The following is a 15,222-nucleotide window of genomic DNA, read 5'->3' on the forward strand; positions in this document are numbered from 1 at the left end:
TGACAGGATGAGGGGCAACGGGCACAAGTTGGAACATAGGAAGTTCCGTTCAAGTACAAGTTAAAACTCTATGGTGAGGGTGACAGAGCACTGGCACAGGCTGCCCAGGGAGGTTGTGGAGTCCCCTTCTCTGGAGATTTTCAAGACCTGCCTGGATGCAGTCCTGAGTAATGTGCTCTGGGCAATCCTGCTTTAGCAGGGGAGTTGGACTAGATGATCTCTAGAGGTCCCTTCCAACTCTGAAAGTTGCGTGATTCCGTATGTCACCTGGGGCTGGGAAGACCTGCTGTCTTATAACTGAAGCCTCAGAAATTCTGTGGAAGTCCGAAACAGCTCCTTACATCATTATTGGGGCGGGGTAGTTGATGTTCACAGGACATCCTAAAAGGGAGGAAAAAAAAGAAGAACCTCGAACAAGTGTTTTTGAGTTTTTTGTTCTTCTCATCCCCTGATTTCTCTGCACAGATGGTGGAGGAGGTGTTCATAAGTCCCCAGCACAGGATTCTCTTTTGTGTTTTACCTCAGGATGCCTTAGTGGCATGCTTTATGGTGTTGCAGGAAGATATATTGCCTCTGCCGTATGATAGGTGGGCCCTCGTTTAATTTCTTATGCACAATCTGCCTGACAGGTCAGATGCCTTGATTCAGTGGGCAGCAGAGCATTTCTCTCAGGCATGCTTTCTGCTGTATGAGCAGATGCACCCAGAAGACCCCTTTGGACGTGTCATGCAGCAGCATTTTAGCCAGCTGAACTCTGCACTTAATTCTTTGGCACAGTACCCTGATTGTGAGGCACAGCAGAGGCGCTTTTTTGAAAAGGTAAGTACCTGCAGCTCTAGGACACACAATGAAGCATGATTTACCTGGGAAAGATGGTAACATTAAATAGTTTTGGAAGTCATGAGCTGTGTCAGTTATGGGTTGAAGCAGACAGGGCCAAGGCTGAGACACTGCCTTCTATAGTAGCATGACTAGTCATTTGAAGGTCCTTCCAACCAACTTGCAGCCTACTTTCTGGTGTGGGATTAAGGCAAGATGGGTTCTTCTGAGAATTTTGATATAATAAATTAAGTTCTTAAGAGCTTTACATATAAGAGACCTATTTTCACCATATTCTGGGCTGCTGCTGTTCCAGCTAGACAGTCTTAAAGGCTCATGCAGGTGTTTAATTTAGGGTCTTTGTTTTCTTGTGGGAAGTGAGTCTCTATTATTCCAGAGATAATAATTTTGAGGGACTTCTGTTTTAGGGCTGGACTGGGTGCAGCGTCATGGATATGAATGACTTTTTCATCTGTTGTACGCCAGAAGATGAGCAGCGAAGAGTGCAGGCTCTGGAGCCTTTTGATGAATATGAGGTAAACCTTCTTTATTCTGAACACCAGTGACCTGGCTTTGGTATGATAAGGTGTCTGCAATTTCTTATGGTCACAGTTCTGTACAAGAGCTGCTGAGGTGTTCATGCAGGCAGAAAGGATTTTGAATAAAACTTAGTTAATGCAGAGCCCACAGGAAACTATGTGAAGTATCATTGGAAGAAGGCTCTCTTTGGTGTAGAAAAGCTTTCTGGTCCTTCCTCAGTGAGCTGTCTCTCAGGGAGACAGTCTTAGCATAGCAAACTAGCTGGTAGTATAAAAGACGTTGTAAATGCTAAAAGTTTGCATGGGTTCAAGGGGCAATTATTTTAATGAAAGAGAAATCTATTGAGGATTACTGAATACCTAAAAATACACCTGATGTGAGATTTCTGACTGCAAATGGTTGGGAGCACTCCCAGGGGAGTGGATGTGTGTGTCCTGCTCTATTGTATTTCTGTAGGCTATGACTGTTTGTCATGGTTGGATACAGTTTCAGATATTTTTTGATCTGACTTTGTACAGCCATTCCTGTATTAACAATTGAAATTTAACTATGACTCTGCTCTTTGCCATTTTTATGTTAACTGCTGGCAAAGTTTACAACTATTTAAAGTCTAGAAGAGAAGTCAAAGATACTGAGTAATTTTGAGATAAATATTCTGTAGGATACTTACTAGAAGTTTCCCTTTCAACTTTGTCATTCTCTGTTTATAATTCTCTCTAGAAATCTAACAGTCTGCAGTGTGAAAACAATTTAATGTGCTTGCGTTTATTTTGCCAATATGCAGGATCTGCTCTACTACATGAATACAAAAGTGATGACTGAAGGATGCTGGCAGATTTGCAAAGTGGTGTAGAAATGTAGAATTATTGTAGGTCAGAGCAATTCCTCGTACTGTGGGAAAGTAAAGGCTTTTTATCATTTTCCTTATAGAGGAGGTTAACATGTACACAAGTCCAGGCTGAAAAATGTGCATAGAAGTAGGATATGTGATAGCAGATAGCTCCACAATTAGCCTTTGAGACAGAGATAAAGTAAGATCCAGGTCTTACTGGAAACAAGCTTGATCCACAAATAGTGGATTTTTCCATTTTCAGTATTTACATTAATTTTTGGATATCCTTTTTCAAAAGGTGCTTTTTGCTTCTGGTAGAAGTTGGGACAATAATGCTAATATTGTGGTTTCCTGTGCCTTTTAGATTCATATTTATGCCTTCTAGTCATGTAGTTGGCTGAATATATCCCACCCTATGAGAATGAACATACTCAATTCCCTAATGTCCATAAAAGCCAGGGTGGACTCTAGTATTGCTATTGACTTTCTGTACAGTCCTCTTGCCTGTGCTTCTGCCTCCGAGTGATTCCAGGGCCAGACTGGAAATCATATTTATGTATTATCGGCCAGTGGAGACCGAGTTGCACCTTTGAACATTTGTGATTTCTTTGGGATCACTTATATTCCTTTGCCTTTAAGAAACCTTAATCCCTCTTTTCTATGATCAGAACTGGGAAGCATAAAGGGAAGCAACATATAATTAAACTATGGAATTCATTGCCACAGCATGTTACAGATGATAAAAGTTTATGTGAGTTCTAAGAGCAACTGGATAGCTTTATGGATGAGAAATCCATCAAGGATTGTTCAGTACAAAGACACAGCTTCTTGCTTAGAAAAATCCCTGAGCTGTAAATTTTTGAAGGTTGGGGTGAAGAAGGTATTTACACACTTGCTCTTTCTCCAGTTCAACTTGTCTTCTGATTTTGGCCACTGTTGGAAACAGTGCTAGGCTAGGTTGGTCTTTGATTTGATCACTCTGACCATTCTGAGATCCTTACTACTGCTTGTTCTAAGATTTTGAGGAAGATTGTTTGCTTTTGTTTTTTCCTTTTGGCTTGCTACAGGAATGGCATCTGAAATGTTCTCATTACTTTGTCTTGACTGCATCAAAGGGGTTGGAACCTTCCTGGACTCCATTGTTATCCAATATGACAGGTACATACTGACGAGTTTTCATAGTATTCTTTTATCTCATGCGGGCTTCTCTGAGAGATTTTAGGAGACAGTAAAACCCTGGAAGGATCAGATGGGATACTGCCATCTGAATAGCTTTCTCCATCCTTCTAACAATGGTTCTGCTGTCCATAGCAAGGCCAGGGCCATGTTCTGACTGTGGTGGTTCTGATCAGTTTAATTCTTTCAGTTTATTGAACCTTCCGGTCTGAACAGCACTTCCTTCTGTTTACATATGTTTACACTCCAGTGTATGGCTGCAATGCCAGTCTACCTTTCTCCTCCTCCTATATTTGGGATCCCACAGACTCTCCCTCTTCAATTTATTCCTACTTGCCTGCATACATGGCTTTCTTAAGCCGTTCTATCTTTCCAGCTCCCCAAAAGTTATGTTTTACTTAACACTTATTGCACTATCAAAGTACTGTTCAGCAGAGTACTCAGCGTGTCACAAAGTTTGTGCTTCATTTTGTTATCCGCTGTGTGTGGAATTGTACATGTAGTATTTGTTCCTGAAATGCTTTTAAATCTGTATGTTGCTTTTTTTAGATGGGGAAAAAAGTGGTACAGCTGGGGAAAAGCCAAGACCAAGACTATGTTTCCATGATCAAAAAGGTCATGCTTGGCAGCAGTAGCAGTCTGAGAAATTCCTGCTTTTGGCTGCTTGCTTCCTTTTTCAGGGTGGAAAACAGAAGGTTATTTTTAACCTGTTTCAAATCATTAGACTTGTTCACAGTATAGCACCACAAGTAGTTCTATCTGCAACTGAAAGTCAAAATCTGCATTCTAGGGAGCAGAAAAAACAGCTGGAAAAGGATAAGGCAAGATGGCATTCTTTAAACCAACAAGGCCGCTGAATCCATTGTGTTGTGTCTTGATTAGGTCTGAAAATATGTAGTGAAATCGAAGCTAAATGAGTGTGCGGGTTAAATATACTGTGTGATTGTCACTGGTCCTTATGTTAAAACCTTAAAGGCTTCTAAACACGTAGGATCTATCCTTAAGTTAAGAATAAATTTGACATTTGCTTAACTGACAGTAACACAGTGAAGACAGTTCATTAGAGACAGAAATAGGATTTTTTAGCTGCTGACTCTTGTGTTCAAAACTGCTATCAAGAGCCTTCAAAGTCTGGTAAATTATCCATTCTTAGATATTTTTTACTGGGAATGGCAAAAGGTATGTCTCAAATACCAGTAGGTGCCCCCAACTATCTTCTCAAATAGATTTGGGTCCCTGTTCAAGAGAGTGCAAGTACTAAATCTTACAAACAGAGTATGGTAAGTGTATTATCTGTAATGAAAAAAAAACTCAGTCTTAAAAAGGCCCATCTGTAAAAAGACATTTAAGCGTAAGGAGATGAAATTGTTTACTTCCTCAAACAATAGAAAGTAGGATCTTGTACTAAACAACATTCAGTACGGGCAATTTTTCTCAGTATGGCATACAAAAAATAGACTGAGAACTGCTTCTCTTACACCTCATCATCTCTTATAGCACAAGAATAAGGTACTTGATTAAAACAAGACACAAATTCAAAAGTGATTGAAAGAAAACAACTTGTACAATGTGTAGGTGAGCTAGAGTCCTTTGTTGAAAGCTTGTTTCATACCAAGGGATATAGAACTTAGAGAGAAGATATTTAGATAATGGAAAATACTCTTATAATAGGACCATTGGAATTAACAAAGATTATTCATTATGCTTTAGAACTTTATTTCAATGCTTTTGTGATGGAAGGATCAAAATCTAGCAAGAAACTGAAATCCAACTGCCAGATGTTTGTCCTTTTTCTGCTGTTTGCTATTTAAGTAGCTAAAAACCATCTTCATCGGAAAGGTACTCCTTTTGAAGGTATTGCAATGATTCCTATCTTGCCACAGCAGTCTAAGACACTGTAGTCTCTTAGTCAGTCTTACCTCCACTCCATGAAAGCAGTCTCAGAACTGTGTCAGGAGTTGGGGAATAGTAAGCAGAAGTTGAAAGTTGGCACAATGGTAGTTTAAACCATTACAGCTTGATTTTTAGGGCATGCGAGATTGTCTGCGTGCTCTGTCAGCTTGCTTCACCATTTTTTCTTCTTGAAAAGCTGAACAGACTTGTTTAATCTGTCATTTGAAATGTAGTCCTTGGTTTTTGCTTGTGCATAAGTTTTTTCATTCTCTTTGGCCTACAGTTCCTCTTCATGATGGTCCTGTCAGGTTATCTGGGAGTATCACTGCAGCTGTGTGTGCAAGGCACTCCGAAATTTTTGGCCTGAGACGTTATGGTCACCGCTCTGTTCTTTTAAAACCCAATGTGATTCTCACCACTGGAGGCTTTGGGGAGGAGGATGGACATCACTGCCGTATGAGAAATTTTCATGTGCTAATTAAACATGCAGGCTACTGGAAAGCTGGCTATGTGAAAAAGGAAAATCCTCATAAAAGATGGGGTGAGTTCCCATAATGATGTCAAGTTTAAGGAAGATATTTTTTGTGCTAACAATGAAATAATCATATAATCCTAGAATGGTTTAGGTTGGAGAGGACCTTGAAGATCATCGAGTTCCAACCCCCCTACCATAGGCAGGGACACCTCCCACTAGACAAGGTTGCGCAAGGCCACGTCCAGCCTGGCCTTGAACACCTCCAGGGATGGGGCCTCAACAGCCTCTCTGGGCAACCTGTTCCAGTGCCGCACCACCCTCAAAGTGAAAAACTTCTTCCTGATGTTTAATCTGAACCTGCCCTCTTCTAGTTTAAAGCCATTCCCCTTCGTCCTATCGCTACATGCCTTACTAAAAGTCCTTCCCCAGCCCTCCTGTAGGCCCCCTTTAGGGACTTGAAGGCTGCAATAAGTTCTCCCCAGAGCCTTCTCCTCTCCAGGCTGAACAGCCCCAACTCTTTCAGCCTCTCTTCATAGGAGAGGTGCTCCAGCCCTCGCATCATCCTCATGGCTCTCCTCTGGACACGCTCCAGCAGGCCCATGTCCTTCTTATGTTGGGGACTCCAGAGCTGGATGCAGTGTTCCGGGTGGGGTCTCACGAGAGTGGAGTAGAGGGGCAGAATCACCTCCTTTGACCTGCTGGCCACACTTCTTTGGATGCAGCCCAGGATACGGTTGGCCTTCTGGGCTGCAGTTGCACATTGCTGGCTCATGTTGAGCTTCTTGTCAATCAGCATCCCCCAGGTCCTTCTCCTCAGGGCTACTCTCCAGCCATTCCCCACCGAGCCTGTATTTGTGCTTGGGATTGCCCCGACCCAGATGGAAGACCTTGCACTTGGCCTTGTTGAACTGCATGAGGTTGGCTTGGGCCCACCTCTCCAGCCTGTCCAGGTCCCTCTGGATGCCATCCCTCCCCTCCAGCGTGTCTACCTCACCAAACAGCTTGGTGTCATCGGCAAACTTGCTGAGGGTGCACTCAACCCCACTGTCCATGTCACTGACGAAGATGTTGAACAGTACAGGCCCCAGTACCGACCCCTGAGGAACACCACTTGTCACTGCTCTCCACTTGGATATCGAGCCGTTGACCGCAACTCTTTGAGTGTGACTGTCCAGCCAGTTCTTTATCCACCGAGTGGTCCATTTGTCGAATCCATGTCTCTTCAATTTCGAGACCAGGATATCGTGTGGGACAGTGTCAAAACGCTTTGCACAAGTCCAAGTAGATGACATCAGTTGGTCTTCCCTTGTCCACTGCCGCTGTAACCCCTTCATAGAAGGCCACCAAATTTGTCAGGCATGACTTGCCCTTGGTGAACCATGCTGGTTGTCACCAATCACCTCCTTGTTTTCTATGTGCCTCAGCAGAGTTTCCAGGAGGATCTGCTCCATGATCTTGCCAGGCACAGAGGTGAGACTGACTGGCCGGTAGTTCCCTGGGTCTTCCTTGTTTCCCTTTTTGAAAATAAGGGTTATGTTTCCCCTTTTCCAGTCAGCAGGAACCTCGCCAGACCGCCACGACTTCTCAAATATGATGGCTAGTGGCTTAGCGACCTCATCTGCTAGCTCCCTCAGGACCCGTGGATGTATCTCATCAGGTCCCATGGACTTGTGCACCTTCAGATTCCTCAGGTGGTCTCGTACTTGATCTTCATCTACAGTGGGCGGTTCTCCATTTTCCCAATCCTCGTTTTTGCATTCTGCTTCAAGGGTAGTGTGGCTGCATCTTTTGTCCTTGCCAGTGAAGACTGAGGCAAAAAAAGTCATTGAGTACCTCAGCTCTGTCTCTGTCCTGGGTAACCGGTTCTTGCGTTTCCTTCGGGAGAGGGCCCACAGTTTCCCTAGTCTTTCTTTTCTCGCTGACATACTTAAAGAAGGATTTGTTGTTTGTCTTAATGTCCCTGGCCAGATTTAGTTCTATCTGGGCTTTAGCTTGTCTAACCCAATCCCTGGCTGCTCGAACTATTCCTCTGTATACCTCCCAGGCTACCCGCCCCTGTTTCCACTCCCTATAGGCCTCCTTTGTCCTTTTGGTCATGTCCAGGAGCTCCTTGTTCATCCATGCAGGCCTCCTGCCTTTTCTGCCTGCCTTCCTCTTTGTAGGGATGCATTGTTCCTGAGCTTGGAGGAGGTGGTCCTTGAATATTAACCAACTTTTTTGGACCCCCTTTCCCTCCAGTGCTTCATCCCATGGCACCACACCAAGCAGATTCTTCAAGAGGCCAAAGTCAGCTCTCCCAAAGTCAAGGGTGGTCAGCCTGCTGCGCGCCTTCCTCACTGCCTCGAGGATCTCAAACTCGACCATTTCATGGTCACTACAGCCCAGGCTACCCTTGAGTTTGACACTGTCTACCAGCCCCTCCTTGTTGGTAAGAACAAGGTCCAGCATAGCTCCTCTCCTCGTTGACTCCTCAACCGCTTGGAGAAGGAAGTTGTCCTCAATGAAATCCAAGAACCTCCTGGATTGCCTATGCCTGGCTGTGTTACCCTTCCAACAGATGTTGGGGTGGTTGAAGTCACCCATGAGAACCAGGGTCTGTGAACATGATGCTGTCCCTATCTGTCTGTAGAGGGCTTCATCCACTCAGTCTTCTTGGTCGGGTGGTCTGTAGCAGACCCCCACTGTAATGTCCTCTGCTCCCGGTTTCCCTTTAATCCTGACCCATAGACTCTCGGTTGGCTCTTTATCCATCCTTAGGCTGAGCTCCATGCCTTCCAGCTGCTCCTTCACATATAAGGCAACACCACCTCCTCGTTTCCCTTGCCTGTCTCTCCTGAAGAGCCTGTAGCCCTCCATGGCAACACTCCAGTCATAGGAGTCATCCCACCAAGTTTCTACAATGCCAATGAGATCGTAGTCTTGGAGGTGTGCACACATCTCTAGCTCCTCCTGTTTGTTCCCCATGCTCCGTGCGCTTGCAGAGGCACTTCAGCCATGTCTTCATTGAGGCTGACTTGGCTGGAGCAGCTGTAATTACTTTGCGCTGCTCTCCAGGTGGCATTCCTACGCCATGTAGCATTCCTATGCCGTGTATCATTCCTATGCCATGTAGGCATTTCCATAATGTCTCATGGAAAAGCGATGTCACAACGCAATTGTGCTGGCAGTCAAAGATATCTGACGGTTCTGAATGCTAAGTGTCAGGTCCTGCACTTGGGTCATAAGAACCGTGTGCAGTGCTACAGGCTTGGGACAGAGTGGCTGAAAACTGACCGGCGGGAAAGGACCTGGGGCTGTTGACAGCCAGCTGAATGTGAGCCAGCAGTGTGCCCAGATGGCCAAGAAGGCAAATAGCATCCTGGCCTGTATCAGGAACAGCGTGGCCAGCAGGACTGGGGCAGTGATCGTCCCCCTGTACTTGGCACTGGTGAGGCCCCACCTCAAACTCTGTGTCCAGTTTTGGGCCGCTCACAACAAGAAAGACATTGAGGGGCTGGAGCGTGTCCAGAGAAGGGCAATGGAGCTGGTGAGGTGTCTGGAGCACAAGTTTTATGAGGAGCAGCTGAGGGAACTGGGGTTGTTCAGCCTGGAGAATAGGAGGCTGAGCGGAGACCTTCTCGCTCTCGACAGCTCCCTGAAAGGAGGGTGTAGCGAGGAGGGGTTGGTCTCTTCTTCCAGGTCGCAAGTGATAGTACAAGAGGGAACGTCCTCATGTTGCACCAGGAGAGGTTTAGATTGGATATTAGGAAAAATTTCTTCACCAAAAGGGTTGTCAAGTATTGGAACAGGCTCCCCAGGGAAGTGCTGGAGTCACCATCCCTGGAGGTATTTAAAAGATGCGTAGATGTGTTGCTGAGGGACATATTTGAGTGGTGGGCTTTGCAGTGTTAGGCTAACAGTTGCACTCGATGATCTTGAAGGTCTTTTCCAACCTAAATGATTCTATGATTCTCTAAATTTCATGGGAGGAATATTGGTGTGAACCGTGGTGTTTTGTATCTCTACAGATGAGCGGTTGTACCATACTGTGTCATGTCTCTCGAATAGTCTGGCCCTGGTGGTAGGAGGACGAAAATCCCCATCAAGTGCAGGCTTGGGAATGTTGTGGCTGAAGTTCCCTGAAACCAGTAATGCCTCAGAGCCAGATGACATTACAGTGGAGCTTGTAAGTCTGCATCCTGCTGCTGAACCAGCTGCTTTGCGTTGGAGGCACAGTACAACTGAAGTAACATTCAAAGGTAAAAAGCCTGGAAAGAGTGGAAACGGCTGTAGGTTTGTGGAGGTATAAAATTCCAGAATATATGGGGCAGTCCTGTCTAGACAGTGAGGTCTAAAAGGCAAATTGTCATGATGTAGTGTTACTTTTTATGTAGTGTAGGCTATACAGTTAATGTTGGTGTGTTGTATTCCTTTGTCTGAAATGACAGCTTTTTGCTGAACATTTTTGAAAGAATGTGATATTGATGGATTCATCACCACTTTAGAGAATCCAATTACATTACATTAAGATTTTGTTCCAGTGGTGATTCTCCACCCCCCCAACCCACCCCCAGCTTAAAGACTTAAGGCTTAAACTTCATTTCAATGTATTTTTCTTATTGTATCTACACAGTTGTTGTGCCTTTTTTGTTTGTCAAGTCCAAAAGCCTTATGAGAGGCTTTACTAAATCTGACAAAAGGAAAAGACTGAGCAGTCTCAGCTGAGTTTCCTGAACTGAGTAATTGAATTGGTTTATCTAACAGGATTTCAGTTATCTATGCCATTAATGCATAGTCATAGAATCATAGGGTTGGAAGGGACCTCTGGAGATCATCTAGTTCACCCCCCCTGCCAGAGCAGGGACACCTTAGAGCAGGTTGCACAGGAACGCATCCAGGCGGGTTTTGAATGTCTCCAGAGATGGAGACTCCACCACCTCCCTGGGCAGCCTGTGCCAGTGCTCTACCACCCTCAAGGTAAAGAAGTTCTTCCTCATGTTTAGGTGGAACTTCCTATACTCAAGTTTGTGCGTGTTACCTCTTGTCCTGTCACTGGGCACCACCAAAAAGAGCCTGGCCCCATCCTCCTGGCACCCACCCTTTAAGTATTTATAAGCATGGATCAGGTCCCCCCTCAACCGTCTTTTTTCCAGACTAAAGAGACCCAATTCCCTCAGTCTTTCTTCATAAGAGAGGTGTTCCAGTCCCCTAATCATCTTGGTAGCCCTTTGCTGTACCCTCTCCAGCAGTTCCCTGTCCTTCTTGAGCTGGGGAGCCCAGAACTGGACACAGTACTCCAGGTGCGGCCTCACCAAGGCAGAGTAGAGGGGGAGGATGACCTCCCTTGACCTGCTGGCCACACTCTTCTTGATGCACCCCAGGATGCCATTGGCCTTCTTGGCCACCAGGGCACATTGCTGGCTCATGGTCATTCTCTTGTCCACCAGGACTCCCAGGTCTCTTTCTACAGAGCTGCTCTCCAGCAGGTCAGCCCCCAACCTGTACTGCTGCATGGGGTTATTCCTCCCCAGGTGCAGCACCCTACCCTTGCCCTTATTGAATTTCATAAGATTCCTCTCCGCCCAACTCTCCAGCCTGTCCAGGTCTCTCTGTATGGCAGCACAACCTTCTGGTGTGTCAGCCACCCCTCTCAGCTTTGTATCATCAGCAAACTTGCTGAGAGTGCACTCTATCCCCTCATTCAAGTCGTTGATGAATATATTGAACAGGACCGGACCCAGTACTGACCCCTGGGGAACACCACTCGTCACTGACCTCCAACTAGACTCTGCACCCCTAACCACAACCCTCTGAGCTCTGTCTTGCAACCAGTTTTCTATCCACCTTACTGTCCATTCATCTAACCCACTCTTCCTAAGCTTCCCTATGAGGATGCTGTGGGAGACCGTGTCGAACGCCTTGCTGAAGTCAAGGTAGACCACATCTACCGCTCTTCCCTCATCTCTCCATCCTGTCACACCATCATAGAAGGCTATCAGATTAGTCAGGCATGATTTCCCCTTGGTGAATCCATGCTGAGTACTTCTGATAGCCTTCTCTTCCTCCACGTGCCTTGAGATGACACCCAGAACAAGCTGTTCCATCATCTTTCCAGGGATGGGGGTGAGGCTGACTGGCCTGTAGTTCCCCGGGTCCTCCTTCTTGCCCTTTTTGAAGACCGGAGTGACACTGGCTTTCCTCCAGTCCTCACGCACCTCGCCTGTTCTCCAGGACCTTTCAAAGATGGTGGAGAGTGGCCCAGCAATGACCTCTGCCAGCTCCCTCAGCACTCTCGGGTGCATCCCATCAGGGCCCATGGACTTGTGAATATCTAATTGACCTAATTGGTCCCTCACTTGGTCCTCCTCAACCCAGGGGAAGTCTTCCTCGTTCCCTGTTACTTTCTCCAAGGCCTGGGACTCCTGAGGGCTCGGCCGGGTAGTAAAGACCGACACAAAGAAGGCATTCAATAACTCCGCCTTCTCTGCATCCTCCATCACCATGGCTCCTGTCTCATTGAACAGTGGGCCCACAGCTTCTCTGGTCATCTTTTTGCCTCCAATATACCTGAAGAAGCCCTTCCTGTTGAGCTTGACATCCCTTGCCAGGTTTAGTTCCAAGGCGGCCTTGGCTTTCCTTGTTTCATCCCTGCACACTCTGGCAGCATTCTTGTAATCTTCCCAAGGGGTTAGGCCATTCTTCCACTGAGTGTAAACTTCCTTCTTCCACTTGAGCTTGAGGTCCTCCACCAGTCCCTCTGTGTTGGTTAATACTAGGTCCAGGAGTGCTCCTCTCCTTGTTGGCTCCTGCACCACCTGTGTTAAAAAGTTATCATCAATACACTGGAGGAGCCTCCTGGACTGTGCGTGACAGGCCGTGTGGTCTACCCAGCAGATATCTGGGTGATTGAAGTCCCCCATAAGAACCAAGGCCTGAGATTGGGAGGCTATCTTTAGCTGTCTGTAAAAAGCCTCGTCAACTACCTCATCCTGATCAGGTGGTCTGTAATAAACTCCCACAACAGTGTCCCTCATATTTGCCTGGCCCTTAATCCTTACCCATAAGCTTTCAACCCTCTCTACATCTGCCCCTAGTGAGAGCTCGATGCATTCCAGTTGCTCTCTCACATAGAGCGCAACTCCACCACCATGTCTCGTTGGCCTATCTTTCCTGAAAAGGACATAGCCATCCATGACAGTATTCCAGTCATGTGAGCTGTCCCACCACGTCTCAGTAATTGCAATGAGATCGTGGCCTTGCAATCGTGCACAGATCTCCAGCTCCTCCTGCTTATTCCCCATGCTGCGTGCATTGGTGTATAAGCATTTCAGAGCGGGAGTTGTGTGTGGTTTGGACCCTTGAGATGTGGTGGGCCTTCTGGCTCTCAGGAGTACTGGCAGACTTTGCTACAAGTGCTGAGTGACTACGCCCTGGCACCTCACCAGCTAGCCCAGTACCATCCCCACCCCCCTTCAAATCTGGTTTAAAGACCTATTAATGAGCCCTGATAACGCTTGCCCTAGATCCCTTTTCCCCCTGTGGGACAAGGTATGTCTGCCTGTTGCCAGCAGTCGATTCATTACAGATCCTATACAACAGATACCTTGTGGCAATAACTTTTATTATAGAAGAGCTGCAATCTTGTTGGTTTTCTAGATGCAGGGCAGGAGTCAAAAAATATTTGTGACTGTATAGTGCCGAAAAAAGCTCATAATGCACTTTTGAAAGTGCTACAGTATATACTTGAAACTGTAATTTAGTTGTTTCCCCTCTCACAAACACACCTACCTACGTATGAAAAGACTAATTTTCAGCTGTTCCTGATTAAGGTGCAGGATGTGGCCAGACAGGCATACTGACAGGAACCTGTTTACATGCTGTTGTGGTTTGGCCTCAGCCAGCAACAGAGAACCACGCAGCCGCTTGCTCGACTCCTGCAGCCGTGGAAAAAATCAGCAGAAAAGGGCAAAACTCGTGGGTTGAAATATTATAATTTAACAGAACAGACAAAGGGAAGAACAAAGAAAAACAATAACAGCAGTAAAGGAATATAAGAACGCGATTACAGTACTGCCACGAAGCGCACCGACTGGACTGCACTGCAGCAGCTAGCCCCCGAGTGGCGACTGACTCCCGCTCCCTGGCTAGCTCCTTTTATAGCTGGGCATGGTTCACGTGGTATGGAATACTTGCCTCCCCTGCCGGCTCCTTGGGGAAATTAACCCCATCCTTGCCGGAACCAGGACATTATCCACCCCTTATTCCATACCATCTGTGTCATGCCCAGATCTTTCAGTTCCCATAGTCTATGAGCCATCCCTTAAAAATGTCCATTAAGCTCACATACTCCATAACAGTAGGCTCCAGTGGTGAGAACAGTCTCTCAGGGCACATAAGATGATGTGTAGTGCTGAACTGGTGGGTGCTGTATTTGAAGCTCATGACTGGGGAATCCAATACAGTCCATGCCCACGGTCCACAGATTGAAGATGTTGATCTTAAGGAAAATTGCTGGGTGCCAGATACTGAGATCAGTTCTTACTACATCATCACGCCCTTTACTCAGTCTCATCAAAGTCCATCTGTCATTGATTTGGGTGATTCTTCTGTAATACCATTGATAGTAATAATAATGATAACATACACCAGCAAGGTTATTTAACATTTAACATCATAAAATTATTCATTGGCTATTCTCACCCAAAATCAAATCCCCATGAGGTACACATCGGACCTCCCCATCCTCTCGCATCATCCACCAAGTGCACCCAGGTCCTTGTGCAAAAGCAATCCCACGGATGGGTTTGCCTTTGCCTGAGGCAGGGCTAACCCAGACTGTCTTTCCTAACATATTCTTCATATGCACTACAGGGACTTTATCCCCTTCTACTGTACGTGGAAGTTTTGATGGGGCAGGGCCAGCTCGATTGGCAGATCCCCTAGTGTTAACTAACCAGGTGGCTTTTGCTAAATGGGTATCCCAATGTTTGAAGGTCCCACCCCCCATGGCTCTCAGGGTAGTCTTTAGCAGTCCATTATATCGTTCTATCTTACCCGAGGCTGGTGCGTGATAAGGAATGTGATATACCCACTCAATGCCATGCTCTTTGGCCCAGGTGTCTATGAGGCTGTTTCGGAAGTGAGTCCCGTTGTCCAACTCAATTCTTTCTGGGGTGCCATGTCGCCATAAGATTTGCTTTTCAAGGCCCAGGATAGTGTTAAGGGCGGTGGCATGGGGCACAGGGTATGTCTCCAGCCATCCAGTGGTTGCTTCCACCATTGTGAGCACGTGGCGCTTGCCTTGGCGAGTTTGTGGGAGTGTGATATAATCAATCTGCCAGGCCTCCCCATATTTATATTTTAGCCATTGTCCTCCGTACCAAAGAGGCTTTAACCGCTTGGCTTGCTTAATGGCAGCACACGTTTCACATTCGTGGATAACCTGTGCAATAGTGTCCATGGTCAAGTCCACCTCTCGGTCACGAGCCCATCTATATGTCGCATCTCT

General features: G+C 46.2%; 1 protein-coding gene across 2 annotated transcripts in view; it reads left to right on the plus strand.

Moving 5' to 3' along the window:
- Positions 1-15,222, plus strand: part of LCMT2 (leucine carboxyl methyltransferase 2) — a 38,859-nt gene that overhangs the window by 6,559 nt on the left and 17,078 nt on the right. For both annotated transcript variants that reach the window (XM_082498699.1, XM_082498698.1), the window contains exons 6-10: positions 630-819; positions 1,248-1,355; positions 3,259-3,349; positions 5,544-5,801; positions 9,743-9,973. In XM_082498699.1, coding sequence (XP_082354825.1) covers positions 630-819; positions 1,248-1,355; positions 3,259-3,349; positions 5,544-5,801; positions 9,743-9,973 — 878 coding nt within the window. The remainder of the gene's footprint in view (positions 1-629; positions 820-1,247; positions 1,356-3,258; positions 3,350-5,543; positions 5,802-9,742; positions 9,974-15,222) is intronic.

Source organism: Vanellus vanellus (assembly GCF_965231255.1).
Source record: "Vanellus vanellus genome assembly, chromosome: 1".
Classification (NCBI taxonomy): domain Eukaryota; kingdom Metazoa; phylum Chordata; class Aves; order Charadriiformes; family Charadriidae; genus Vanellus; species Vanellus vanellus.